Source organism: Leptosomus discolor, chromosome 13 (genome assembly GCF_034619465.1).
Source record: "Leptosomus discolor isolate bLepDis1 chromosome 13, bLepDis1.hap2, whole genome shotgun sequence".
Lineage (NCBI taxonomy): Eukaryota > Metazoa > Chordata > Aves > Leptosomiformes > Leptosomidae > Leptosomus > Leptosomus discolor.
Genome location: NC_141403.1, coordinates 21,494,185 through 21,521,684, shown reverse-complemented (window position 1 = coordinate 21,521,684; position 27,500 = coordinate 21,494,185). Strand labels below are relative to the sequence as shown.

Sequence of the window (27,500 nt, the reverse complement as noted above, 5' to 3'; positions counted from 1 at the left end):
TGGAAATACTAGTTAACCCATCATTTATTTCCTCCTCTGCCAATTTTTTTCTTTTTAGTTTCAAAGAACAGAAACAAAACCCAAAGCAAACCACTCTTTCTAAGCCCTGAGCGGAACGAGGTGCTCTGAAAGGTGTGCAGAAAGCACCCAAACAGTTTACATAGATGGGAGATGCAGGTGATGCTTGCAGAATTCCATCTTCCTTCTCCATCCCACAGCCAACCCCCCGACAGCCAAGGAGGCACAATCCTCTTGTACGCTTTCCAGACCAAGCACTCAGGTACCACAGCAACACTTTGCTCTCAAGCAATATGGACTTTTCCATTCCTCCCCCCACGCCGCCCCGGTTTTATGCTGTTTGCAACAATCTCAGTTTTTTAAAACCACTTTTTAGATAAGCCTTGAAAATTTTATTTTGACAACAATTTTTTTACTTTTTGGTTATGCCAATTAATGTGGCTTTTTCATGTCTGTTCTTGATGAATATCTTCAAAGATATAATTACTGTTTGTCTTGTTCCGGACACTTACATGTAATTTGTAGTCTCAGTAATTGGTAGCTTACTCTTGGATGATTTGGCAGGAGAAAAACTGCACTGCACAGTCAGGTTAACACAGATTTCTGCTAGTGGGGAACAGAAAAGTAAACTCTAAGTGGGTATTAGGAGGAACTTCAGAATCAGGAGAGAACTACGTATTGTCTCACATTTTTCCTTTCATGTTATCTGTTAAGATACACCTACAAATAAAAGAACTTTCATAGCACCTCAAATTTCTAGACATAATCAGCAACAACAATGAGTCAATGCTGTTAAAGATCTCAATATTAAAGATAAATAATTTATGAAACGAGATACCTGTGCATAAGAGTTTATAATATGATTCTGAATTTCATCCATTGTGTCTGTTCCATAGGACACAGTACCGAGATGGAGGCGCTTAAATATCATCTCATTCTGTGTAAGTGTACCTGTAATAAAGAAGGAGGATATCACAAAGCAGCAAAAAACACTGTGAGAAGGCCACAAAAAACCCCCCACAGTCTTCTGGAAAGAACGAATCATGAGTTAATATCAGTTTAGTTAATTAAAGAAACGTTTGTGGGGAAAGATCAGGGTTAGTCATACGGGAAGAAGTCACTGGTTCCACCTTCAAGCTGATTCTGCCAACACAACTAAATATACATGCTCGAAAAAAAGACAAACCCCCTATCTCTTCATAGGAAAGACAGAAAACGCAGTCTCTGGACAGAACTGACTCTCAAAAGCCATTGCAAGTTTGCACCATCTATCAGAAAGTCTAAAGAAAAAGACCAACCCCCCCCCCCAATTCATACGTATGTCCTGCCCCTCGTGTGCGAGGGCAGACATTCCGGCCAACAGGCACACTCGATGTTACCCAGAGTCCGTCAGCAAGACCCACCGTCACTTCCAAATTTGACAGACAGATTTAACCTCCAGCCGGAATCAGCCGGAATGAAGGAAACCAGCGTTTCAGAGCTCCCTTCACATTTGTAAGAAACTACAGGGTGTCACTCACAGACTGACACTTTGCGTCCACCTCTGCCAACTAGTCACATCCTCCGGTTTGGAAAAGCTCTAATTGAGGGGCGGGGGCGTCAGCCTCCCGTGATGGGGTGATCAGGCAAAAGAGGTCACTACCGCCTACCTTCCCGCGGTCAGCTCACCAAAGATTCTTTTGATAATGGCCCTTCTGAAAATGTTTTTTCCACGGTAACTCAGCCAAAGTGAAATTAATATAGTACAAGGCTATTCCTATATTTAACCACACAGTTTTGGGTTATTAAAATACATAAATCTGATGATAAAAATATAAACACAACATGGTACCAAAAGTGACATTCTTGAAGCTTCTACAGTATTTTTAATATGGAGTATATGATAATTATCTGTAAATAAAAATTGCAGAATAAAATATTTTGTATTGATTTTATTTATCTAGACTATTTTTATGTCTTTGTGCCGGTATGCCAAAATACACAGTAAGCCACAGGAAGAGAGAAGACTAAAAGCATGACACAGGCTATAATTACTATCTGGAAAACAGAACTGTTTGGACAGTTTCATCCAGTTTATGCATCTAACAGGGCTAGAACGCTTAGTGATCTTCAAAGATGCGGTAGGCTGTAAAAGTCTCACGTCTGTCTCTGCTATACTGGAGATGTCTACCACTCCTACTCCCTAGTAGCACCCGTACAGTGACGCTTCCTCTCAATCACTGTACCATCACACTGCACTATCGAACCATGCCTTCCTGTATGACCAGCGACAGACGATTATTCCCCCTCTACCATTAAAAAAACGACACTTCCATTTGCTTTTCCTTACATGTTGTCGAGGAATTTTTTCTGTAGTCATATTATTTCAATTGTAAAAAATTTTTAAAATAAGGTTTATGTGAAAGACATAAATTCTCCACAAAATATCCATAATATTACCGAAAATTCACATGAGAAGTAGAATATCCCCGAGGTTGGGAAACAGCTCATGAAGACAAAGTTCCTGATCTCCAGAATTAGGAAGACGGATTTTTGGTTACTTTTATACAAGGGATAAGAAGATTGTTTTGTTTTTACAGTAATCATATAAAACCATGAGAAATTACTTCTTCTGCCTTTACAAGCTGTACTTTTATAGAGACCTTTTGTTACATTTGTTGATTACTTTTTTGCTTTAATTATAGACTAGAAAAATCCAATCTCCAGTTTGCACATGAGAAACACAAAAGTTCCTACTAACAAACAAGAAAGACTAAAATCTCTATTTCTAAGGAAAACACCAAATCCACTCAACTTTGTTCAATAATGTTTATTGCAAGAAATTTCCAAGTAAATCTGCATCACCTTCCTTACTTTCCAGGCATGCTAATAACTTCTCACTGCCCTGAGCTTTGCCAAGTCTTTGAATTAAAATAAACACTCCCCAGGAGTTGTGAAACTAAATGCTACTCAAAACTCGAGACAGCAGGCAACTGTCAAACCTGCTTCCCACTAGTTCTGTAATTGCTGCTTGGGAAAACTGCGCAGGAAACAAAATTAGCCCTCAGATTATTATATGCAAAGATTATTTCTTCTGACACCATTAAACCAGTCCAACTCCAAATCACGCTTGAGAAGGGAAAGGTGGGTAGACAGGAAATTTGTGTGTTCCTCCCCTCAACCCCTTCTCAGCAAGCAGAGAAGAACAGCTTCTGAGTAGAGAAGCATGGATTTTCCTATCTTGCAAGGAGGTTTAGGAAAAAAAGGCAAGGAAAAAGAATTAACTTGTAAAGACACAGAAATAAACATTCTCATTCAATACCTGCATCTTATGCATTACTTAAATGATCCTTTTTATCAGCTACAATAAGAGAAAACATCTATGACACGTGAAAAGAGGCTGCAAAACCACCTGTACCTGCTACACAGAACTGTAATCTAAAAAAAAAAAAAAAAAATAAAAAAACCTAAGAAAGAAAAGAAACAACAATTACAGTTTCTCATGCTTCTTAAGACTAGTGTAAGGCTTTCAACAACAGTCACAATAAGCCCAACGTGTTAGACAAACATGGGTAGCTGCATTTAGGAAAGTGCTCCCAAAATTTCAGCAAAAAATAAAACAAAATACACCTTTGTCAATCATCCACATGGGAGTTAAGTTAAATTAAGAATTTACTTCTAAATTCTCTTAACGCGTGAAACACCAAGATGGGACAGAAACATTCCCAGCAACCTGTTCCAAATATCACACGGTGCCAACGTGGCACCGCTGCAACTTCAGCAGCAGTTTCAATTTTAGTTGAAGACGAATACAGCTTGACAAACTAACACATCTTTTACTTTATGCCCCAAAGTGCAAGCCCTTCAAACACCTAGAGGTAGATTTTCTAATGCAGCCCACTCTAGGAATGAAAAACAACCCAAACCAGCTCTGTGGTCTGCTCAAGGTGATAAGTACTAAAGAACAGTGACAGAGCTTTCTATTTTTAATGAAGCTTTTTCAAGACCTACTTATCAATTCCATGCTTTCAGGGCATGGCTAATATGAAGAGTTATTAGATTAAAAAAAGCTTATTTTAGAAAAGCTTCCAGAAATTATCCTAGTCAATATAGGACCTACTACCACCATTATACATTTTAAACTTTGCTCTGGAATGCAGGTACCATAAAAGGAAGAGATCCTGACAGAAAGTTAGTATACAACTGCTGAAGAAAAATTTAGTATGTTCTTTAACGAAGCCAAGAGCATGGTTTTTATCTTTTTTTTTCCCCCCTCCCTTTCTCCTACAATTGTACCATTAAACACAGAGTAAAGCAGGCAAAGAGGAAATTAATTTCTAAGGAAAAAGTCCTGAAGGCATCATTCCCTGGGTGGCAACAGATGTGATTCACAACAGAGCGGTAGAGTTTTTTTTGGTTTGTGAGTGAGAAGCAGATGCAGATTTTTCTGATCCTATATTACTAGATGGTAATTTAGACCAATACCAACAACCTAAAAAGGCCAAAACAAAAAAGCAAGAAAGTATGTACAGCAGAAGAATTAATAACTTTGTGAGAGACTGAAGGAGTGAGTAACTTTTCATAAGATATGAGCACTTTGAGCTATTTGCTTAAGCAGATAAAAAGTCAGTGGAAATGTGACCATATCCATGGAAACTTTAAGGGGCCCAACTTTCTTAATAATTAGACTGTTGGCAACAATCTGGAGATGCAAATTCTTTCTATGAACCCTGGGAAAAAATACAACCTGGTACAGAAAGTAGAAAGAAAATGAAATAACACGTATATAGAATGTGTCTGCTCACTGAGCTGCTCCACTTGTGAACCAAACCTCAAACCAAACCAACCCCAGCACAACCCACTAAGAAGGCGGGCAAAGACAAAGAGAGCTGAGATATGTTTATTCTTTCCTGGGCAGAAGGTAACAGCAGAGGCGACAGTGAACACAGAGGTGAGCAGCAGTAGCTATTGCCTCGGCCTCCCACAAGGACGACAGCGCTATCTATGCGCAGCAGCCGCACTCACTGGATACACCGTGTATTTTCAGCTGATGGGAGTCCAATAGAAGCCACAAAGTGAGGATTCCTTTGACTGACCTACTCAGAGTGCATGTCGGGAAGCTCCCTGTAGGATCTCTCTACCAAAACTCTCCAATCCTAGCCTGCTCTGCTCGCCCCGCAACCTCAGGGATACCGATCATCACAGAGGTAGAGGAAGCGTAAGGGCAATAGTGTGACTATATATCCATCAAAGTGAAGAGACGAGATGTTACTCCATCACTATTTTTTTAAATTACTCTTTCTCTGTGGTAGCTTATGTCAAACAGATAAAGACTTAATTAAAGTATACCTTAAAAGATTCATTTTCAGAAACAATTACTGAAATTCACTATTCTAATAATACATTACATTAGGCACATTTAATGAAAAAGCCCACAAACACCAACCTCTAATAGAAGGCTTTCCCAGAAAGATAAAGAATCCCATTGCTCTATGCATCTGTTCAACTATTATAACTGTTAAGTATCTCATTTGGTCCAAACACCCGCTAAAATGTTAATTACAGAACCCAAATACAAGTGTATGCATTAGTAACTACGCTTGGAAGACCGTACGCGTTTGTTTTAGCTGAATACTCTGGTAGCTGTCGCGAACGGCAGAAGGTTTGCCATCCCACACCCTGAGCAACAAAACCGTCCAATAAATATTGCCAAATATCTTTATTTTTCTTTCGTGATTAGCATCTTTCAGTACCCTGGAGACGATGGGATATCATGCTCAGCTGCCCTTGGAAAATGCTGGAAACCGCTCCCCCCTGCCACCGCCCCCCCCCCCCCGCCATACCGGATGACGCCTTGCTGTCAAACTTATATGTGATTCCAGTCCAAACAACATGGCATTTTGGGTAATGGATGCTATAATTAAAATGTGAGTCCTAAAAAACCTGTTGTTTTAGTGGGTGTTTTCAGTAATGGCTTTGTTCTACATGAAGATAAAAACTCCCTAACAAAGGAATTAATGTATTGCTTTAATAGGCTGCACCCTGAGTTAAGTTTTAAAATTTATGAGTTCTCTGCAGCATTGTTCTTTAAACAATGGCATTGTCAAATGCAACCAGTGAGAAGATTAAAGTTCTCCCAGCAGATTAAGTACAAATTATCTGTCCTCCTGTTTCAGCATCATTTGTTCATTTATCACATAACGTCTAGTATTTCTGGTCAGTGTCAATATGCTCTGCATCCTTGCAGTTAACAGATGTCTTCTCTTGTCGAATGAATTACTTTATGTTTCACGCACTGGTGGCCGCAGATGTGTCACTATAGCAACATCATTAATTTCAGATCTTACCGGAAACATGCACTCCAATCAAACCTAATTATACCACATTGCTTTCTTGTCCCACAATAAGGAAACTATAATGCAATTATTGGGATACTTCATTTTCTATTCTACTGTGGCAAATGAGAGAGCCACTGTGATGGACGCTTCTTGTCAAAAAGCTTATTGATGAAGCACAAACCCAATTTACAATCATACAAAGGACTACCTTGCAATTATGTTAGTAATGCAATGCTCCTTAGACTCAACAACTAATTCTCAATCATTTCCAGTGAAGCCTGGACCACAACCTAGGATTTTTGCAGACGGTTCTCTGGATTCCCTTTCATTTTCAATATTGAGAAAAACTTCACCTGTACACATTTAACTAGACCAGCCCTTCAGTCCTGCTTTTAGCAGCACCCACTTGGACAGGAGGGCTACAAAACCGGCTCTCTTCCTTCTCCTCGACAGCCAAGCCTTAAGTGGGCAAAAGAACAGAATCAACTGGTTTCTACGACTAGAGCTGAAAATTCAAGAGAGAAAGTACCGAAGCCAGCTCTCGTGAGCGGTGTGCAATTGTGCAATGGCAGCCATGGATTAACTGTACGGCCTCTGCCCGTTACAGAACAGTATGTTTCACAGGTATGACACAATGCAGAATGAGAGCACGTGCACTCAGGAAAGGAAACTGGAAGCAGGTACCGATATACATGGGTGAAAGGTACGTTGGCTGCATGTTGGTCCAGAATCAGAAATAGCTTAAAATTTGCAGGTCAGTTAAGAGCAATAAAATTAAGCGGTGTTTCCCATTGCAATCTGAAGAGCATGGTCTGCCAGGCCACGGTCAGTGTTCTGAAGCTGGCGACATCTGTGGGACTTATTTTCACTTCCATCTGCTTTCAGCTAACACTTGCATAAAAGCGCACAGGCTGGGACTGCTGATTGTTAGCCCAAACCATTTTGGAACTACGGCCCTAGAACACTGCTTTTATTTTCATTTTTACATCATTAACTTACAGATTTAGACCTCCCTCCAGAATTCAGTAGACTTCGGTGCCCTGAAAAGCCTTTGAGGTTGAGCGGTAGCAATCTTCCAAACTATATACAAATACATTTGCTGGTAAAAGCCTTTTAACATTTGTCTATTTAGTCCCTTTGAAGTATGAGCTCTGAAAGTCCAGAATACAAACACTGCTTCTTAAAATTAAACAGAACTACTGTGATTGCAAGTGGCATGATGTGGGTTGAAAACCCCCCCCCCAAAATTATTAGCAGCAAAACAAGGTTGCTTCTCTTCATATATGCAAGTCAATAAAATACATCTTTTCAAAGCTCTCAGATGTAACACACTATTTTTGCTTTGAAAATTCCAGTATCACTAAATTTTATGTTGCCAAAAATTTATTTATTTATTTATTTATTAAGGAGAAAAACTTTAGTTCCAATTGCTGTTGTGCAGGGTTAAGCGTATTGGTCATCTTTCTAAAAGCACAGCTGCAGCAGCTTTTTTTTTTTTTCTTTTCTTTTTCAAACAATCTTCTGTTTCTCAAGCTGGGTAGTAGAATCATAGAATCATTAGCTTGGAACAGACCTCTGAGATCATCAACCCCAACCACTGACCCAACACCACCACGCCCACTAAACCACATCCTGAAGTGCCACATCTACACATTTTTTTAAACACCTCCAGGGATGGTGACTCCACCACTTCCCTGGGCAGCCTGTTCCAGGGCTTGGCAGCCCTTTCGGTGAAGAAATTCTTCCTCGTGTCCAATCTAAACCTCCCCTGGCACAACTTGAGGCCGTTTCCTCTTGTCCTGTCGCTTGTTACTTGGAGAAGAGACCAACCCCCACCTCACTCCAGCCTCCTCTCAGGCAGTTGCAGAGCGATCAGGTCTCCCCTCAGCCTCCTCTTCTCCAGGCTGAACATCCCCAGCTCCCTCAGCCGCTCCTCACAGACCTGTTCTCCAGACCCCTCACCAGCTTCGCTGCCCTTCTCTGGACACGCTCCAGCACCTCAGTGTCTGTCTTGTCCTGGGGGGCCCAAAACTGCACCCAGCATTCGAGGGGCGGCCTCACCAGTGCCCAGTCCAGGGGCACGATCCCCTCCCTGCTCCTGCTGGCCACCCCATGGCTGACACAGGCCAGGCTGCTGGTGGCCTTCTTGCCCACCTGGGCACACTGCTGGCTCATGTCCAGCCGGCTGTCGACCAGCACCCCCAGGTCCCTCTCTGCCGGGCAGCTCTCCAGCCACTCCTCCCCAGCCTGCAGCGCTGCTGGGGTTGGTGTGACCCAAGGGCAGGACCCGGCACGAAGCAGTACAGTAGGTACCTACGGCTTGAGGAAAAGAAGACAGCACACCGATCCTTGTGCCTCTGAACAGAAGCTGGTCACCAGAGTCAGAATATAATTCCTGCACTGTAGAGCTGGGTGAATGAACTGTTAGCATTTTATTTGGCAGGGCTCTTGAAATTTTCAGTGCAGTCTAGCTGTAAGCAGAATATTCAACACTCGAAACGCATTTCCAGCCTGGTACGGTAACTGGGTTCTCTATCAGAAAAGTTTAAGAAGTATACACTGGTTTTGCTTACTAAGTAGTGCTTTGGGCAAATGAACTCTACTGCATTGTTTCGAAAATTCATTATTTTTGAACATACTTCCCTTTTTCCAAACATATGCTGTAAATTACATATTTCAAGCCTTCGATGAGACAGCGCTCTTAAAGTTACATAAATTATCACGATGAAGGGTGCAATTAAAATCAATAAGCAGTTTCAAATAGCATACAAGTCATTAGCTAACTGAACTAAAACTTGTTAAAAGAAGAATTGTTCACTTGCTTTGAAGAATTACCACACTAATTAGCAATACACTTTTTTTTACATGCTAAGAAAGAAGGTGGCAGTTGTCTTTATCTTTTATGAAACAGAGGAACACTCAGAAGTGTATAGGTACCTATAGAAAAAAATGAAAGTGTGTTTTGAAAACATGACAATTATTACATTTACATTTCATTTCAAAATACGCAGTAATGGAAGTGTTCAGCATGGGAGGGAACATGCAACTATTTCAAGCAGAAAGAAATGTGAACTGCGTAACAGAGGCCAAACCCTGCCCCCCTCCAAAATGCTTTCTCACCATTTTGAACCATATTTTCCTTAAAACCACCAAAAATTTCTTCAGCTGTTTGAGAAACAACGTTCCCAGTTCAAAAGTTCAGCTTCTCACAAAAACAGTATGTCTTCCAGACTAATTCATTCAATCTCAGAAAGAGCCAAGAAAGGAGAAGAAATACTGTATTTGCTACGGAATTTAAGTTGTTATTTATCATGATATTTTCTGAAATAAATTTAAGATTCCTTAAATACATGTAGAACTAAGAGTTTGGTAAGACCATAACAAGTTTCAGCCGTAACGGCAGACAGCAGCACAGCACAAGCTACTACTTCTTCACACACTTACCTACCTTCTGATCCTGGGAGGGTGGGGTTTTCCAGTACACCACGTCAGGTATAGTAGTAACGGGTTACAGTTATGAAGATGAAATCACACAGCAGCTCTAGAACCGGCCTTTGTAACATAAAGAGCAACTAACTCCGTGGGGATAACAGACGTCACTTTGAAGGCTGATCTTACGACTCGGTTTGGAAAAGACTTGCTCTCTCAAAGGCCATTTTTATCTGTTACTATCATACCTTACTGCAGTAGAAATGAGGCGTGGAATAAAATAGCACCCTGAGTGCTAATACAGCCTTTGCAGAGTAAGGTATACGGCACTCTTACTAATGCTATTGGGTGTCCTGCTGCTATAGCGGGAGTGTTCCCACTGGAATAAATCCGATTTACCAAACATGGACTGTCACATGCCTACCAAAGCCTCCTGGTACGGGTACAAAGTTCTCAAACACATGCTTAAAATTATATTGAAAAATAAAAATCAGTAGTCTAAATCTGGTCTTACATTAACATATTCAAATACAGAACAAAGTTTAGAAATTTTATAAAAGCCATTATATTTCAGAATTGTAACCTGATATACCTGTTTTATCCGTTAGTAAATAAACTAATCGTCCCAACTCTTCTGGTATGGTGCTAGTTCGAACAACTGTTCCAGGAATATTGTCATCTTTCATAATCATCCACCCATAGGCTGCCTTACCCATGTCCAAGTTCACACGTAAACTGCAAAGGAAATTTATACCAGAATCAGTGTGAATATTAGGCAAAGCGAAAGTCATAACCATCAAAATAAAACTAGAAGCTCTTTTTAGGACATCTGGAAAAAAAAATAATTCTTAAAACTATATGCAACCAAAATTTTGGAACAATGCTTTTGTTCTGTGTTCGCAGAGTAGCTATCACCTTCGAAATTCAGGCTCCATCCCCAACCTTCAGAAGCCACTGCAATACAAACAAAAGCAATACCACGCCTCCTGCATGAGACAGCTTGCAACACTTCATGGAGGTTCTTGGCATGATTACATTACTACACTTACACAGATGAGAATATTATAAACACTTTACCAATATGACCAGATCACTATTCAAGACGCAGCTTTTATCTGTTAAAAAACCCCAACGCCTATGTTCTCCTTATAATGTGAAAGTACAAATAATTTTGTACCTCTTCAAGTTACTGCTTTTTAAAAAACCTATTTTTTCTTTAGGAAAGTTCAACTACATTTGTCAAATTCTCTCTCCCACCGCAACCAATCAACAATGTTGCTGTCCTTCCCCAAAGGTCATTACGGAGGCTCTCTATTGCAAAAGGAGAACAGCGCCCAAGCAGCTAAACGCACGCTCGCGTGACAGCCCGTGGGCTGGAGCTGCTACTGCCAGCAGCACCAAGGAACCTCTGGGTACCTCTGTACTAGAAACTGTAATTTGCAGTAAGTTTTCCTGATTATACACAGAAGTGCAAAGTCAAAAGTATTTTTTTCCAGCTCACTTGGTGTCTGCGTATTTCTTTGTTAATATTTCCATCTCTGTGGCATACAAGAATTAATCACCCTTGCACCTTGTATTCCGACGGTATAATAAAGAACTCTTTGCTCATGCTGGTCAGAAATAACTTTCACCACATTGTTCTTCCCCAAAATTAAATGCTCCAACTCAAAACTCTACGCCACCTTGATTCTAAGACTTCAGATGCTACTTTCCTTTACTTATTCACCACGTTCCTGCTACCACGTCAGCAGAACGGTGACTAAGGAACAGGCACGTTTTCATTTCTGTTGACTCTGCTCTAACAGAAATATTGGAAAACCAACTAGGACAGTGGCTATGTGAACTATTTGTGGCTGATTTGCCCAGGACATGGGACTCAGAGTCCCAGGTTTAATAACTGGTTTACAGTAACATGACTCTTAAAACAGCTCAAAGGTGTACATCGAAGTCAAAACATTGCTAATGCACTTCAGCCCTTTTTGAACAGTCCTGAAGCGCTGCTTTAAGCGTAACCAAACAGCAGGCACAAAGAGTTTTCATCTGTCCTCTTGCGATCACAGTGACAGATTGATTCTGAATTACCTGAGGTAACAGCGAGGGGAAGAGCGAGTCACAAACTGCAATATTCCATCAAGAAGAGACGCGTTTAACTAGAATTGTGAGAACATCTGAAATTTCAACATACGCTGAAAAAATTCAGTGTATTCACAGAATCACAGAATGTCAGGGGTTGGAAGGGACCTTGAATGATCATCTGGTCCAACCCCCCTGCCAGAGCAGGACCACCCAGAGCAGGTCACACAGGAATGCGTCCAGGCGGGGTTTGAATGTCTCCAGAGAAGGAGACTCCGACACCTCTCTGGGCAGCCTGTGCCAGGGCTCTGTCACCCTCACAAGGAAAAAGTTCTTCCTTATGTTCATGTGGAACCTCCCGTGCTCCAGCTTGCACCCGTTGCCCCTTGTCCTGTCACTGCCCATCACCGAGAAGAGCCCGGCTCCATCCTCCTGACACTCGCCCTTTACGTATTTATAAACCTTGATGAGGTCACCCCTCAGTCTCCTCTTCTCCAAGCTCAAGAGACCCAGCTCCCTCAGCCTTTCATCGTGAGGGAGATGTTCCACCCCCTCTATCACCTTTGTGGCTCTGCGCTGGACTCTTTCCAGCAGTTCCCTGTCCTTCCTGAACGGAGGGGCCCAGAACTGGACACACTGTTCCAGATGGGGTCTCACCACATCCGCTCCTTCCTGAATGCATAGAGCAGAAGACGATGCATGTTCCAGCACAAAAAGAAACAAGCCTTTTTGACACAAGATTCTTGAATGGTCTTTTTTGGTATCCTGTTCTTTAACTAGCTTGTATCTTCCCGCTGAAATCAGCAACAGCAGGAAACTATCCTTCTACCTGGTGATACACTCCAATTAGTTTTGCAATACTGTATCTAACTTCAGCTGTCCTCAGACATGAAAATATATCAAAATAAATTAGGACAGACAACAGCAGGACAACTCTATCAGATTCTTTTTATTGAAAATGCTACAGTATAACAAGGAGAAAAATACTGGAAGTCACTTGCCTCGCACTGTTTAACTGCAGTTTTACCCTGTCTTAGTTAATCCAGAGCCAGTACCGAGCAACCCGTATTTGCACTATGTCTGTCTGTTAACTTGCAGAGAGAGAGAGAATAGAAGAACCAACGTAACACACTTCACACTGAGGTATGTCTTAGTCAACAGAAGGAACAGCAAAAGATTTACTCCTCCGAGGGACAGGAACCTGCTCGTTAGCCAGTGGAGTCCAAAGGATGCTGTCTAGCTTAAGAAGAGAAGCGCGAGCACGCTTAGGTTGTTTAAGAACAGCTAGACATTTCCTACAGCCAGGAGCACGCAGAGCAAGGGAAGGATGAAAGCTGCTCATCACCCCACTTCAGAGGCATTCACGCTATACGTATTTTTTTTCTGCCTGGGCTACCCAGACAGGAATTCCACAACAAAAGCTCTATCTGAGATGTGCGATCTCAGGCACATGGCACACAGAGAGGGAAATCCACACGGCTGCTCTACTAGTGGAGACCTACACAGTCATCCAGGTAGGAAAACCTGTACTTCAGTACGATTAAATCAGAGAAGTCTCTCAAAGCTGAAGTGCAGTTCGTATCTTCACTTGCACCTTTGGTAAGGATGTGCGTTACCTGGTTTTGAGGTCCTAAACGCTCCCTATATGCATTTAATTATAATCTCACTTAAATAGAATGTAAAGGTAAGGAAAAAAAAAGCCAGCTTCTCTTGCTGAGCGGTGAGGAGAAATCCGTGCTTGAAAGCACGGAGGCATTTTAGGAATTACCCTAGCTTTCCAGCCTGCACTGTAAAGTGGAGCAGAGTGTACTCTCTATAGTGATGGACCTCACAGAGAGCTGGCACTACTGGCCTCCAGAGAAATAACGTCTCCCCAGTGACTAGTACAGTCCAAGACAGCTTTCTGGCACACAGAGAGATCCTGGGTACGTGCCTGAATTGTTAAGGTGAATAAAAAATTAACCAGGAATAGCATAAACAAAAAATTAGGGCTATAGATGCCGTTTTAGTATTATTTCTAAAATTTATACGCTGTATCCTGCTCTGACTTCCTTCACTTGGTGCCTGCTGTCTTTGAGGGTATTTTTGTCTTTGAAATCATTTATCACCTAGCCCATTACGGACACTGCCGTAACCCTGAAAATGCTGGAGGCCTATCAACGCCGAGTTTGCTTTCGAAATCAGACATCTCTCCAACAGAGCTTCAGAGGAGCCGATGGCAACAGTTGACTGAAAAGTCCAAGAATTTTTACACTATTAAACATGGAGATACTAAGCTTACTCAACAGCAAGCTACTTTCAGGGCCTGACAATATTAGCTATCATTTCCCATAAATCCTTTGTGGACTTCAAGGAACTTCATTATATAACCAAAAAATATTTTAAATTCACCAGTTTTTAGATCTTTCTCAATTTCATCCAATTTTAAAGACTCCACACGTATCGGTTATTAGTGAAAGCGCACAGAACAGCACCATATGCAGCAGCAGCACACTGCTGCATCAGTAACGCTAATTTTTAGCAAACCAACTAACATGCAATCTTTAGACACGGTACGTTAATACAGGTATTTGAAGGCTGTTGCAGAGAATGGGCACATTCAGTGAATGTAACAGTGTGAAGTTGCTTGTCTCTCAGCCTCAGCATTAGTTACCCTAGAGCAGGCAAACGTAAGGCAACTTCTATCCAATTTGGGGATTTATTCCACTAAGAACCAGGATGGCATTCCTCTGCAATTCAGCTTCAGAACAAATCATTAACACAACATTTCAGAATCCACACTGCTTTTTACTGCAAGTTAAAAACAGATAGTTTTGCTTTTATTCCCTCAAGAACACCAGAAGTGTTTGGGGTTACACAAATGAATATTTACAGGACTTTTAAATATAATTTTTTTCTCACATGGTAATGACACTAGGTCCCCAGTTTTGTTTTTTAGTCAAAATGGACACATTTGCCAATAAGTAAGGGCTTTCTCTGAGAAAGTTGCAGCCAAATCCATTTAGAAACTCCAGAAACATTCTGCCTTTCACGACTCAGTGAAAAGCAATCAAAACCCAATGCAGTTCGCAAAGACAATTTTGTCAATGCAGTCATACCGTGCCTAATAAAATCCAAGTATGAATTTGAATTGAAATCGTATGATAGTTTCATCTGAGCTCTGGTGGGCAGGAAGAATTTCCTGAGCAGTTCTGTACACAAGCTTAAGTTTCGTAGCAAAACCCAATGCCCTGTCAAAACTCCAGATACAGTATGAATACCCACAGTAGCATCTCATTTTTAGAACACATGAAGTAATTGAGATGTAGCCTTTTTATTTTCAGGACTTCTTTCTAAGTGAAATACTGAAGATCACATTTGGGTCACGTTACTACCCAGAACTGTGCCAAAGTCCCTATGGCTGGCTATATCCCCCAGCCTTCCCATACCCCTACCTGCTTGAAACAGCCATGAACTACACACGGATATACACGTTATCTACAGCCTAGAAAATGATATGGAATAATTTTTAAATTATTGGTCAAGAAACAATCAAAAGTGTTTTAACGTCAACACATCTGGGAAGCTAAATCACCACAGAAAGTGATTTTGAGCCTGACAACTTCTATCAACTGGCATTAAGCAATTAAAAATAGAACAAACTGAAAAGTTACTTCTTTTAAACACAATATTCTATCAAGATCTAAAGAAATAAAAATCAACCCATAGCTCATCCCTTTAATTTCCCCTAATTCCTCTTCTCCCATATTTCATTTGGAGAGGAAATTTGAACATAATATTCCTTTTGTGTCTAGCCCACTATATATTTAGCCCACTTTTTATTTAGTTTTCTCTCCTATCTGTCTGATACTCCCGAGAACAGCCTCAGATCTGTGTTCTTCTTTCCTTCATAATCGGTCTCAGTAGTTCTCTCGGACTAATTTTTCTAAATTTTTCTCTATTATGTAAGCATATGAAGGGAAATGAAAGAAAGCACACGCAGCACTTTACACAAAGCCTAGGAAATGAATGTAACTTTTAAGAGAACTTAATCCCACACATTTATACTTAAATATGCGTGGCAAAAAAATGCCTATCAACCCTGTACTGCTATAGCAACTGTGGCACGTGTGGTTCATCAAGGGCCACATGCAACCTAGGTACAGATGATTAGATGTTGTAACATAGGTAGAACTTAAAACCTCAGGAGGAAATCTGGGGAATAATTAATGAGAAGATTAATCTACGAATTTCTTACAGGCTGAACACAGTTGTGCCGTGTAGAACACAAACAGATCACAGGTCAAACGAGCACCCCGGCACAACGCATACAGCATATGCAGCGCAGAATAACAACTATTACTTCCTATTAAAAATGTTTCTTTTTTATTTTCACATTTATCAGGTCAGACGCCTTCTTTCATTAAGCCTCTTATACAATAGCAACAATATTGACACTAGATGTCTAATACAAATAATTTTTCAAACATGATTATTTTTAGTGTATTCCAGACAAATGTGGCAGCTGACCAGCACCATGCTGGGCAGGGTAAGACTGTTAGCCTGAAACACACACACCACAGCTCCTGTTGCAAGAAGTCGTCAAAATCAGTTTGTAAAATATCAAGAAGCTTCATATAGCATTTTTCACTCTCTCTCTAGATTGCATTCTGTATCGTGGTCCGGTATAGAGGCATCATACACATTTAAAATGAGGACTGCTTAAATGACTTTACGAGCAGCTCTAGCTCTTCCACACTGAGAGCTTTGCATCGCACATATCTGACATACCTTCTGCTGACTACACACAGCAATACTCTCACACCTCTACGTTATACAGCTCAGAGCTCCATCACGGACAGCACCAACTACACTACGACTGAGGGCCGCACAGCTGCTTGCTGCGGTTAGACGGACACCACAGTCCTGTGCAGGTGTGAGCTCCCTGGGCCTCTGGAATACCCAGAAATTCCTAGTTGTATGTGCTGGGGTTTGATTTGACATTAATGCACTTCAGATACAAGACCTCCCAGCAGCGTTCTCCTCACTGCCCACTGAAAGCAGGCTGACATAACTTGAAGGATTTCCTTTAGATGCTCCTCTTAAAGACCCAGACGAAAGCAGCCAGGAGCCAGGCAGTGCCCCAAAACTTTACTACTGACGTGCAAGGCAGTTCCTTCCAGACGTTTGGGACAGCTGATTTTGGCAGAACGGGCCAGTGCCCAGGAGCCTTGGGGTGTCCGAAGGACAAAAGCCACTGCAGCTTCCGTGTACACCGAAAGTAAAGGATCCTCCTAAAATGATGGCTGATTAAGCCCCTGTCCATCCAGCTTTAAACTGCTCCTAAATATAGAGCCTGGAGGATACCAGCTCCTCAGTCAATACCTTGTAATTTTAAATCCTCTGCATTTCTTAGCAGCAAAGCAGAGGCACGCATAGCTACAGGATTCGCACGCCTGGATACGCGAGGCAGCAATTTCACCGAACACTGCTTGGCTAAGCCTAAATTATCTTGAAAAAACTTTCCTGGCTACATTTTTTAGGGGGAAAAACACACAAACAAAAGGACTCAAGTCAAAGCGCAACCCACTTTGTCTTTCAAGGTGTTGAAGACAACGAGACAATGAGTAAACCAAGTCCCATGACCTGGTGGTGGCAGGGATCCAGTCTGGTGGTGCGGCACCATCTAAGGCCTCTTCTTTGGCCTTGGCTGTCATTTCTGAACTGGTTACTACGGCAGCTCAAGTGAGCTGATAAGAAGATGCTACAACTGAATGCCAGGGGAAAGGACAGAGCTGGGCTGTGGCAAGGCCCTCTAACAGCCTGATTATCTTTCCTGCGCCCATACACACACCGGGATCTGCAGCTCAGTACTTGAGAGCGGGTATCTCACACCCCACGTTGACTGAAGTCTCTTCTATTCTCTTGTACTTAAAAGTGCAAATATTGGTAACTGTCTAACAGCTTTTTCAAAAAAATCAAAACTAGAACAACTGATCAAATTAGTAGCTGCAAACATTGAAGGAAAAACTCCTCAAGACTTACATGATTTGTATCGGAATTTTAAATGTGTACGGTAAATGTCTTCAGTTCTACACAAAAGGGAAATTAAACTCTCCTGATAAAAATATAAGCCTGATTTTAAAAATATATAAAATATAAAAGAACATATCTATAACCACAGCAATTGAGTTAATCTAATCTGTGTAACCAGGCATTGTATTACCATATGGAAGATAGCATAACGACAACAAGGCTTTACCTCACCTTCCCCCACCTGAGGTGCTGACTTTTCATCAGTGTGACTGTTTCTGCCCTCTGCCCTTTGTCATTCAGAAAATAGACTATAAAAAAACCCAAACAAAACACCAAGTTGTTCAACAAAAGGACCTTACTATTAAAAAAAAAACCCAAAAACATCACAGGCCAAGAACTTCCACACTGGTACCACAAAGAGCAGCAATCCGGATACATTTGAGGACACACGCTCCCCCCAGCCAGCGGTGTGACAACTGCACTAGGTGACACAGACAAGGTTCTGTAAACTAATGGAGAATGTATTTCAATCAATAACTTTATTTAAAAACAAGTACTGAAATGGCCTCAGTGACACTGGAGGAACCTATGGATAAGCATTAATGACCTCAGACTGGCTAGGAAAAAAAGCGCCTACGAATACCAAGGAACATTAAAAAACCTCAGGGAATAGGTGAGCAAAATCCTAGAGAGAGTTCTTTTGTTTTGGACAGTCTGTCAAGGACTTGCTTTCTATCCTCCTTCCCCAGTAAATTTTAAGAAATTCCAACAGATTAACTTTGCAGAGTGGCAGGTTGCCCACGGAGGCTGCCTGGGCCATGCTCCCTCCACAGGGGAAACCAGCAATTTCAGAAGAGTCATTTTTAAGGGCCAAATGTTTCAGGGGGTGTGAGGCTGTTCAGAAAGTTTTGTGTGCAATGGTTCTAACTTACACTCAACTAAGAGCTGGGCTAAGCTTTCAACGTCTGTTTACAACTACTTTTTCTCCATTTCTCGGGATTCCGTGTACACTACAGAACGTGTGCAATGTTGTGGGCTGGGTTTTGGGGGGTGCCAGCTGTTGGGGTGTTCTTTGTTTTTTACTGTTGCTTTATGTTTATACTTCTGAAGACTTACATGCCCAACAGTATTACCCTTCACACAGTGAAGCAGCATTGATCTAGAGAGGTATTTAGGATGCAGCTGAATCAAAAGGAACTAGCATCTCTGTGGGGCAAAAAAAAAGTTCCTATATTAGTTACAGGAAAGGCTGCACAGAGATAAGTTAAACTCTGCCACCAGTTAGTTATCTCCTCCTGATGATCTTCACCAAACATGTCTGGCCGTGGAAAATTATTTTTATTGCATACCTGGAATCTCCCTCACCCTGCAAACCAAAAGCCAAACACAACTGCAAGAAAGCTCCGTATCAGGAACTTCCCAAACTCTCTAAAATGATCAATCACCACATTTCGTGCACGCAGGAGTTTAGATATGCTTTGCCTCTAACAGTCAATCCGAATTTCCCACATTCACTGCCTTTACCTGTGAAAAGTTTATTTCCCCCAGAATCGCTGTTTTAAAAAATAATGAGAGGGCACAACACCTGGTGCTGCAATGTCATTAGTCTCATAATTGTCATCTCCAAGAGTTTACACTTCAAATACAGCCTACAGGGTAAGTCTTTTCCATGCTTAACATGCGGAAGAGACGCAGAAAAGTGTAGTTATATTTGAACACCAGCATGACTGGCCCTGTTTATCCTGCTGACAGTGTGGGAAGCGACTCTGTATACGAATGACCCAAGCTGAAGAAAAGTTGGTATACAAACAGATAAACCTCTAGAGAGAAAAACATTCTCTGGTAGCTTCCTGTCTGACCTTCCATAAAGTAACTATATGGTCCGCCTCAGAACTAAACCAGTTGCATTCTCTAATACTTACACTTTGCATACTATCTCCCACAAGATATTGAATAATGGGATTAGGTGTATCCCAGAAACTATTTTTGGAAAAGAACTATTCCACAAACCCACTAAACTCTTAAGTTGAAAATGAGCTGCTCAATCAACAGGGGTTTCAGTGGCAAACGTTGAACTGTCAATATAGAGTCACATTTACTTACACCACCTATATGTTCTTAATCCTCTTGCATCCAGTAACAAAGATATACCTGTCTTTTAACCATTTTAATAAGTTTTGGCTTAGTATGTTTATTGTGGAAGAACACAGTAACTGACAAGTGAGCCTTTATACTTTGAGCTCATTTTCCCCTTCCCCTTCATGTCTGTGATGATTAAGTGCATCTTTCAGCAATATGCAGACATCAGTTATCACTTGAATACAGCGCTTTTTGCCTCCTGACATGGGTGAGTTGCTTAATACCCAACAACTGTGTGGGTATAGGGGGAATGACACCATGACCTGAACAGCAGCACCACACAAGCAGTAAGGGAGTTATGACAACGACAGTGTTTAGAAAGATATCACAAAATTGAAACACAAATGTGTAAATGAGTCACAAGAGCCAGTTAAAGGAAGCAGAAACTGTTCTAGGATGACCAGTTTCTACAATAAGATCTCCTCAACTCCCCAGCAGACTTTCTGGGACCTTCACCTACAACTTCCCAACAGCACCAGTTGCCCTTGAACTTTTATACTACTTCTGTGTTGCAAGTTCTGTAAGTTGTAAAACCTTAAGACAGATACCTCCTGAGTATCAAATTGATCGAATATGACACAGTTTCCTTCACGTAGACATGTACTCCAAAAATGTGAACACAGTAACAAATAAATCACCTAAGCTTAGATTAAAACACCTAATGAAATCTTCCTGTTTGCCTTTTTTTTTTTTTCCTTACACTACACGGATTTAAGTATCATGATCAAACCTGAGGGGATAGGTCTTAAACCCCTCTGCAGTTTAGTTGCTTTAGTTGGCTCGCCACGGGGCTTAGTGAATGACGTATCTCAAACTAAAGAGCTCCAGAGAGCATCTAAAATGAACAGTCGCCTTAATCTAAACACTGGGTATTTTAACAGGAGAAAGTGTTTCCATGTTGCAAAGGCAATACCCATTCAAGGGAAAAACTTCATTTCAGAGCCAGTGTTCTCACTTCTGCGTCCACAGAAGACTTGATTACACACATGGATATTATTTCCTGTTCCAGTTTATCTGCCATTTGGATGTACAGTACTCATGCTTAATGAATTAATTAATTCAGAGTCAGTCTCTACTTGGTTACACGTGTCAAAAGTCCTCTCATTGTAAAAGCGCACCCGTATTATTCAGCCACTCAATTTAAGTTACATTGCTGTAGTAAAAAGTCTGTATTTTAACCAGAGAAATGGAACATTTTCAGCACTTAAGGCATTAAAAATAAAATTCCAAAATACACCCCACAGCTCATTCAAATACATGTTTCCTAAAACCATGTTCTCAAATATACCAAGATCGTATCCTTATTAATACATTTATGTTAGCAAAGGATTAGATATCCTGATTACTCCGGCGAGATGAACATTATACAAAAAAAAAATACACCAGTATTGTTTTCTGTACAGCGATCCTTCAAGAATCAGCAGATTTGTTGGCACCTTCTCCTTCAGCTTCCTGATAAGATCAATTTCCTTCACAATGAGAAGCGAGTATAAATTTCAAGGAAGCCACATTCAGTGAAATTAGACAACTGTGTTTTCCCTTCATTCTTATACATACCTGATCGGGATGATATAGGAAAACAGGAGGAGGAACCGGAAAAGGTTGCGATACCACGGGCCTACAAATCCTTGCAAGGTTACCATAACAACTGACAGTGCGACTAAAGCCAAAAACAGGGCTTTGGTCAGTTGATTCAACTCCAGGTCCAGCAAGCCAACCTAGAGGAAGAAGTATAAATCAAGTTAGTCGTCAGTTTTCCTTAAATTGACACTTTTGCGGTGCAAACAATTAGCTATCATTGGCTTTTTTTATTCCTACCTATTACAAGCCCACGCACTTCTAACAACTGACTGCATTTTGATAACTGAATTGATTGTTGTTCCTACGCCTGTGTGCGTTAGGTGTTCCCTGGTTACAGGACAACAAGTCCCAGGACCAGGGTAAACTGTCCCAGCCAGGCCTTCTGAATGCCCTCCCGGCTGACACATCCCTCCCCATCCCCTGAGCCAGGCCAGGAACCCAGCAGGGCAAGGCGAAAAGAGAATTAACGATGAGGAAATGAGCAGGAACGATTTCCTTCTGTCACGCACGCAGCAAAAAAGCTGGCACTCTGCTGGCATTCTGTTTGTATATGTGTACTCGTAAATGCTGGCGTTCTATTTGCAGGGTAGCTCCTGCTCATTGACTGCCAGGAGACTAAAACCTGTTGAGATTCAAGAATCCACAGACAAACGTGACAGAGCTACCCCTGCATCCACGGAGCTGCTGCGCTGAACTGGTGACTATACTCCCTGCCGGCCTGTACAGCTGAACTAATTCCATAGAAATAGTTGTTACTGTACGAAGCTTTCAGTTATTCAATATAATAATAAGACCCAACAATCAAGTGCAATATTCAATTTGCAACCAAAACGGTAAAACAGAGCTTCAGCTTTCCACGAGTAAAAAGGTATTTGATTTAGAAACGCTTTAGCAGAAACATCAAGAGTCCCTGTCTTTCCTCCACTGCTTCTCATGAAAAAAAATAAATTTTAAGCTATGTAACTAAGACTCTCACCATCTCAATAATGTATGCTGTAAGCTAAGTATTTATACTCTGCTTTTTGGGATGCTCTTGTAGTCAGTAAAATATGTGGGAAAATTATGTCAGGAAGAGTTTCCTAGGCCCCGGCACAGATGCCCCTTTTATCTCCAAGTCTTGCCAGTAAGACCAGTAAAACATAACAGTTCCTCCGATAACAAACAGTCTGCAGAAGAACCACTTTAAATATAGTTCTTAAAAATTCCAGCAATCTTGCTTACACACGGGCTGTCCCTTCCCTAGAGAACCAGGCAGCTGAAGACCACAGCGGCTGATTTATCAGCTGCATTTAAAAAGCAGCACAACGAGGACAAATATCCTGCAATTTCCGCTGCTTCAACTACTACATACTTTATGCTTGAATTATTGAGAAAAATAGGTTTTTGGATTAAAATGAAGAAAAATTAAGCCAGGGAAGTAGAGCATGTTTCAAAGCCCAGATCTTTTTGCGTTGACAAAGGCAGCCTAAGTTTCAGGCCTCGCTGCGGATCAGATGAAGTCATTATTCATTCAGTCAGGGAAAAAAGACTCAATTACCTCAACCTAAAGATGCTATCAATGAATGCAAAGTGCATATTTTACTCTATTCATCCAAATCCCATTAAAAAGTGAAAGGAATGATTTAATCTGGCCTTCTAGAGTTGGTCTTTTTTTTTGTAATAAAATAAAGAATCACTGTCTTGCAATATGCATAACCACTACCTCACACTTTTTTTTCCTGCATCACGGCAGTGAAAGCCTATCTCTCCTCTCAGCTTCCCCCTCCGCCCCGTGTAAAAACCCCACCCCAGAACAGAAATGTATAAAGAGCTCCTTTGGAAAGAATGCCACTTTTTAGACAGAAATGTAGTCCACTGCACGCTGATACATAGCTAATTCAAAGCATTAATACCTTTCTCATTGATGAAGATAGATGTGAATTTAAGTTTGGAATCCAACAAAAATGAGTTTAGGGACATATTAAGAGAATAAAAAAAGTTTTGACGATGAAAAATTTTCACACACTAAATCTCTTGCTCAAGGACATTCCGTTTGTTACTAACAAAGTCATCCTTTTTAATACAGATCATACTATTGGCCACAGTCGATTGTATTTTTTTCATTTAGTACAGCAAGAGAAGGCAATTACAAAACCCTACTTACAGGCACACGAAGAAAGTACATTTTAATAGAAATGCATTGTCTGTTTCTCAAAAATTAGTTACTATAATGTACTGAAATGTACTTAATTAGTTTAATTCCGTGCCTTTCCACTTAAACAACTTCTGCACTCAACCTGATGAAACATTGTTGAATTATCCAGATACGTTTCCTGTAGAAATCCACTAACGTTCTCTAAAATTCATCTGAATACTGGACAAGTGGGTAAACTTTACTGTGATTTTAGCAAAGCATTTATAAAATATAGCATCTCAAGAAAGCGATTTCTTTCCTATTGAAAATAATCATAACCAGAGTAATTATGACAATACAAGAAACAGATGAGTTCAGAAATGGAGTAATTTTCCACAGTTATTGCTATTTCCCATATGAGAAAAGCAAATTTTCTTCTACTTGTCATAATATTTTTTCTATTTGAAATAACTCCGTTAACAAAATTAAATACACCACTGGAAATTTTAATCTCCAAGGGAAAATTTGTACATAATGTCTAAGACAGCCACAACAGTTTTGCAAAGGGGCTGCTCTACGATAATGAACAAAATAATTGCCTGTATAATCTAAAATGCTACTAATGACAACAACTGCAAATCCATTTAGCTCCTCTTTAATTTATGCACAAAGTTTTAAATAGCTAATGGTTCTCAGTATAATAATGGCTTCTAACGCCAATGAAGAGTATGGCATTGTCTCCTTGCATCAAAAAAAGCCCTGAAGTTTTTAAAATACTTCATTTTTGAATGAGGGAATGATTAAAGGTCTAAACACATTTTGGACCACAAGATATAAATCGTTATCTTATGAGAAAAATCTTAATTTAACTAGCAAAAGTTGAAAGCAACAAAAACCCCTTTCTGACTACTGAAGGAGAACATGAACAGCAATATTGGTGTTGCTGCCCTAGATGCTGAACTTTTGGGAAAGGTTATCCTTTGGAGCTATTACTGTACTAATATAACAATTCTTCTAACGTTATAAAAAGTATATTACTCGGAAAATGAGAATTTTTTTTTTAAATGCCAGGTATTGACATGCAAAATTTGATAATTAAATGTTGCATATTGGTAAAGATTTCTCAAAATAGTCTGGTGCGGTCATGTTTTATTCAATTACAGTTTAAAGGGCATTAGAAATAACGGGTCATAAATAGCCTTTTTGAAGTGCCCTAATGTAATGCTGTCGAAGTCTGAAGGCACTGTCTTCGCAGGGGCTTCCCCCCGCAACCAGATTCCTCCACAAAAGTAATTATATTTCAGTAATCAGCCTGGTTCTGCACTGACAACCACCATATCGACTACAATGAAATTTCATGGTGTGTATGTTCGAGATAGACTTTGGCTTTAATTTGCACCATAAACGTAAACGTTCTCTTTCCTATTCTTAATACGTGCTCCAACTTAACTTTGGATACTAGTCAATTATTCATGTTTTCATTAATTCTAGTCTAAACTTAGCTGTAACAGCTACGCAAAGAGTAAGGTAAGTATTTAAAATTGCCAGATTTCAAGTAATATATCTTTCTTCTTTGGGCTGACAAAAACAAGCTTTGCCTAAGAAAAATGATTCATGGCATTTCATTATTTATAAAAACATAATTTTTATATAGACTACTATATGCAGTTAGCTGCATGTATCTGAACGCCTACAGCCTTCTTCACTCAGCTGTTAAACTTTTCCTTTAGGCCCTAGGAATAAGAGATTATTAATCCGTGTTTAAAGGCTAAATAGAGAGACACATCATTATCTGTCTGCCTTCATCTTTGACACCAAAAACATGTACAGCAACTCTGCAATCTGTCAGGGTTTCTCCTTTGTTAAGTCTCCTAATTCTAAGGTTACTTCTATGACTCAGGTTCTTGACCGCTCCAGCAATCCAGGTGAGCACATTAAGGCAGCACAACCACGAACCAAAACAAGCAAAGCAAGGGAATCCAGGCTTAGGAGCATCTTCCCTTAACCCGCTGTACCCGAGTAATGGTCTGACAAATGTGTTTCTCCACAAGCCTGTCTGGATTAACACAAATCCCACCAAGTTTTGCACGCAGTGCACGGTACACTTTTTAATCAACATCTTGCTCATTCTTTGGAACAGTAGAGTCAAAGGTCGGAAAGCAAAGCAAACGGTGAAATATATAAAGTGACCCTTTAGCGAAAAGTCACCTGTCCCCACTTTTTTGTTTTCAAACACCCCAGTCCCTTGGTGAGCTGCCGGAGCAGCAGTGGCAAAGCTTGACAACGTTTTCTGAAGCACTAAAAACGTGACAAGTTTTATTTATTTTAGAATTAGAGCAAGAATCATGGCGGGGGGGGGGGGGGGGGGGGCTTCCCTTGACTTTGTAAAACTGAAATAAACTTCAGTTATCTAGTCCACTCCAGTGGAGTTATACAAAAGTAATAACTGGAAAATTTGATTCCAGCAATATTTTCTGTATTTCCTCTGGCAAGAAGAGCAATCACCCATCACGCTGCGCCCCAGCATCCCCCTGACCAATCCGAAGCATTTGGCGTTACGTTAATATTGCTAATTTACAGAACCGAATTACATCTGTTCTACACTGATTTCAGGAAACATTCAAAAATATTTAGCGTTAACCGTGCCCCCAAAGGAACAAATCACAGCTGCTCGCCTGCCTTCTCACAGCCCCACCCCGACAGGGGGGCAGATAACGGCTTTTGGACGGTTTTGATGCTCAAACCCAGAGGTTTAAACGCTGGAAGAGCACGGTGAGCGCGCTGCACGCTGCAGGCCCCCTCCCGCCCGCCGCTCCCACCGCCCTGCTGGGCCGGGCCGGGCCGGGCCGGGCCGTTCCGTTCCGTTCCACGCCGCCCGGGACCGCCCCAGCGCGGCCCGGCGGGACCCCGCGGCGGCGCGCGCTGGCCAGCAGGGGGCGCCCGCGGCCGGCCACGGCGGCCCGTCCCTCAGCGCTCAGGGCCCCCCCCCTCCCTGCAGGGCTCCCGCCGCTCCGGCTGCCCACGGCCACGGCCGCACCGCACCTCAGCGGCCCGCCCGGCGCCCCGGGCCTCCGCACGGGCACGGGCATGGGCATGCAGCTGCGGCCGCGGTGCCCAGCTTCGCCCCCGCAGTGACCAGGGTGCGGGGAGCACCTTAGGAGACGGCGAAGGCTGCCGGCCCCCGGAGCGCGGCCCCGCGCCCGCCTCCCCTCAGCAGCTGGCAAGGGCAAAGGAATGCTCAAGCCCAACCACCGCTTTAGTCATTCCCGCTACAGCGCGGCCGAACTAGTCAGGGGCGAGACTCCAACACACCCGAAGCGTTCAGGCAGTCAAACGCCTGAGACAGCCCTGTTCCCAATTTAAAACCACTCAGGGACACCCGAGGGGACACGGGGGACGCGCATGTTCCCGAGCGCTCGCCGCACCTGATCAGAACTGGTCAGGCAGGGAAGAGAGACCCGCATTTAAACAGGTTTGGGTTTACACGCAGACCCTCTCTGCCCATTTATATCCCACCTGTAACTTTCACAAATGCTTCTGACATCTTCTTTAAGCTTGACCGTTACCAGCTTCCAGACTTGCCTACCCCAGGCTGTCCCCGAACCCCTTCTGCTCCTGGCCAGCAAACAGAGGGAGCAGCTTCACGCATCACGCGCCATTACTGAAACACACTCAAGGGAGACGGCAGTTGTTCAAAGCCGAGTAGATTAAAAAGCACGGCTCACTCTCACGCAGATTAAAATAATTAGCTTGGCCAAAGTAGCTGCAAAACTAGCACAGGGAGAACTGGTCCCAAAGTTTTCTTTGTGGAGAAT

The 27,500-nt window shown here is 41.7% G+C and overlaps 1 protein-coding gene across 1 annotated transcript in view; it reads right to left on the bottom strand.

Annotated features, from left to right (window-relative positions):
* ATP9B (ATPase phospholipid transporting 9B) overlaps window positions 1-27,500 on the bottom strand; it is a 167,752-nt gene that overhangs the window by 33,305 nt on the left and 106,947 nt on the right. The window contains exons 12-14 of the mRNA XM_086472492.1: window positions 21,549-21,709; window positions 10,357-10,499; window positions 857-969 (exon numbers count right to left, since the gene is read on the bottom strand). Coding sequence (XP_086328618.1) covers window positions 857-969; window positions 10,357-10,499; window positions 21,549-21,709 — 417 coding nt within the window. The remainder of the gene's footprint in view (window positions 1-856; window positions 970-10,356; window positions 10,500-21,548; window positions 21,710-27,500) is intronic.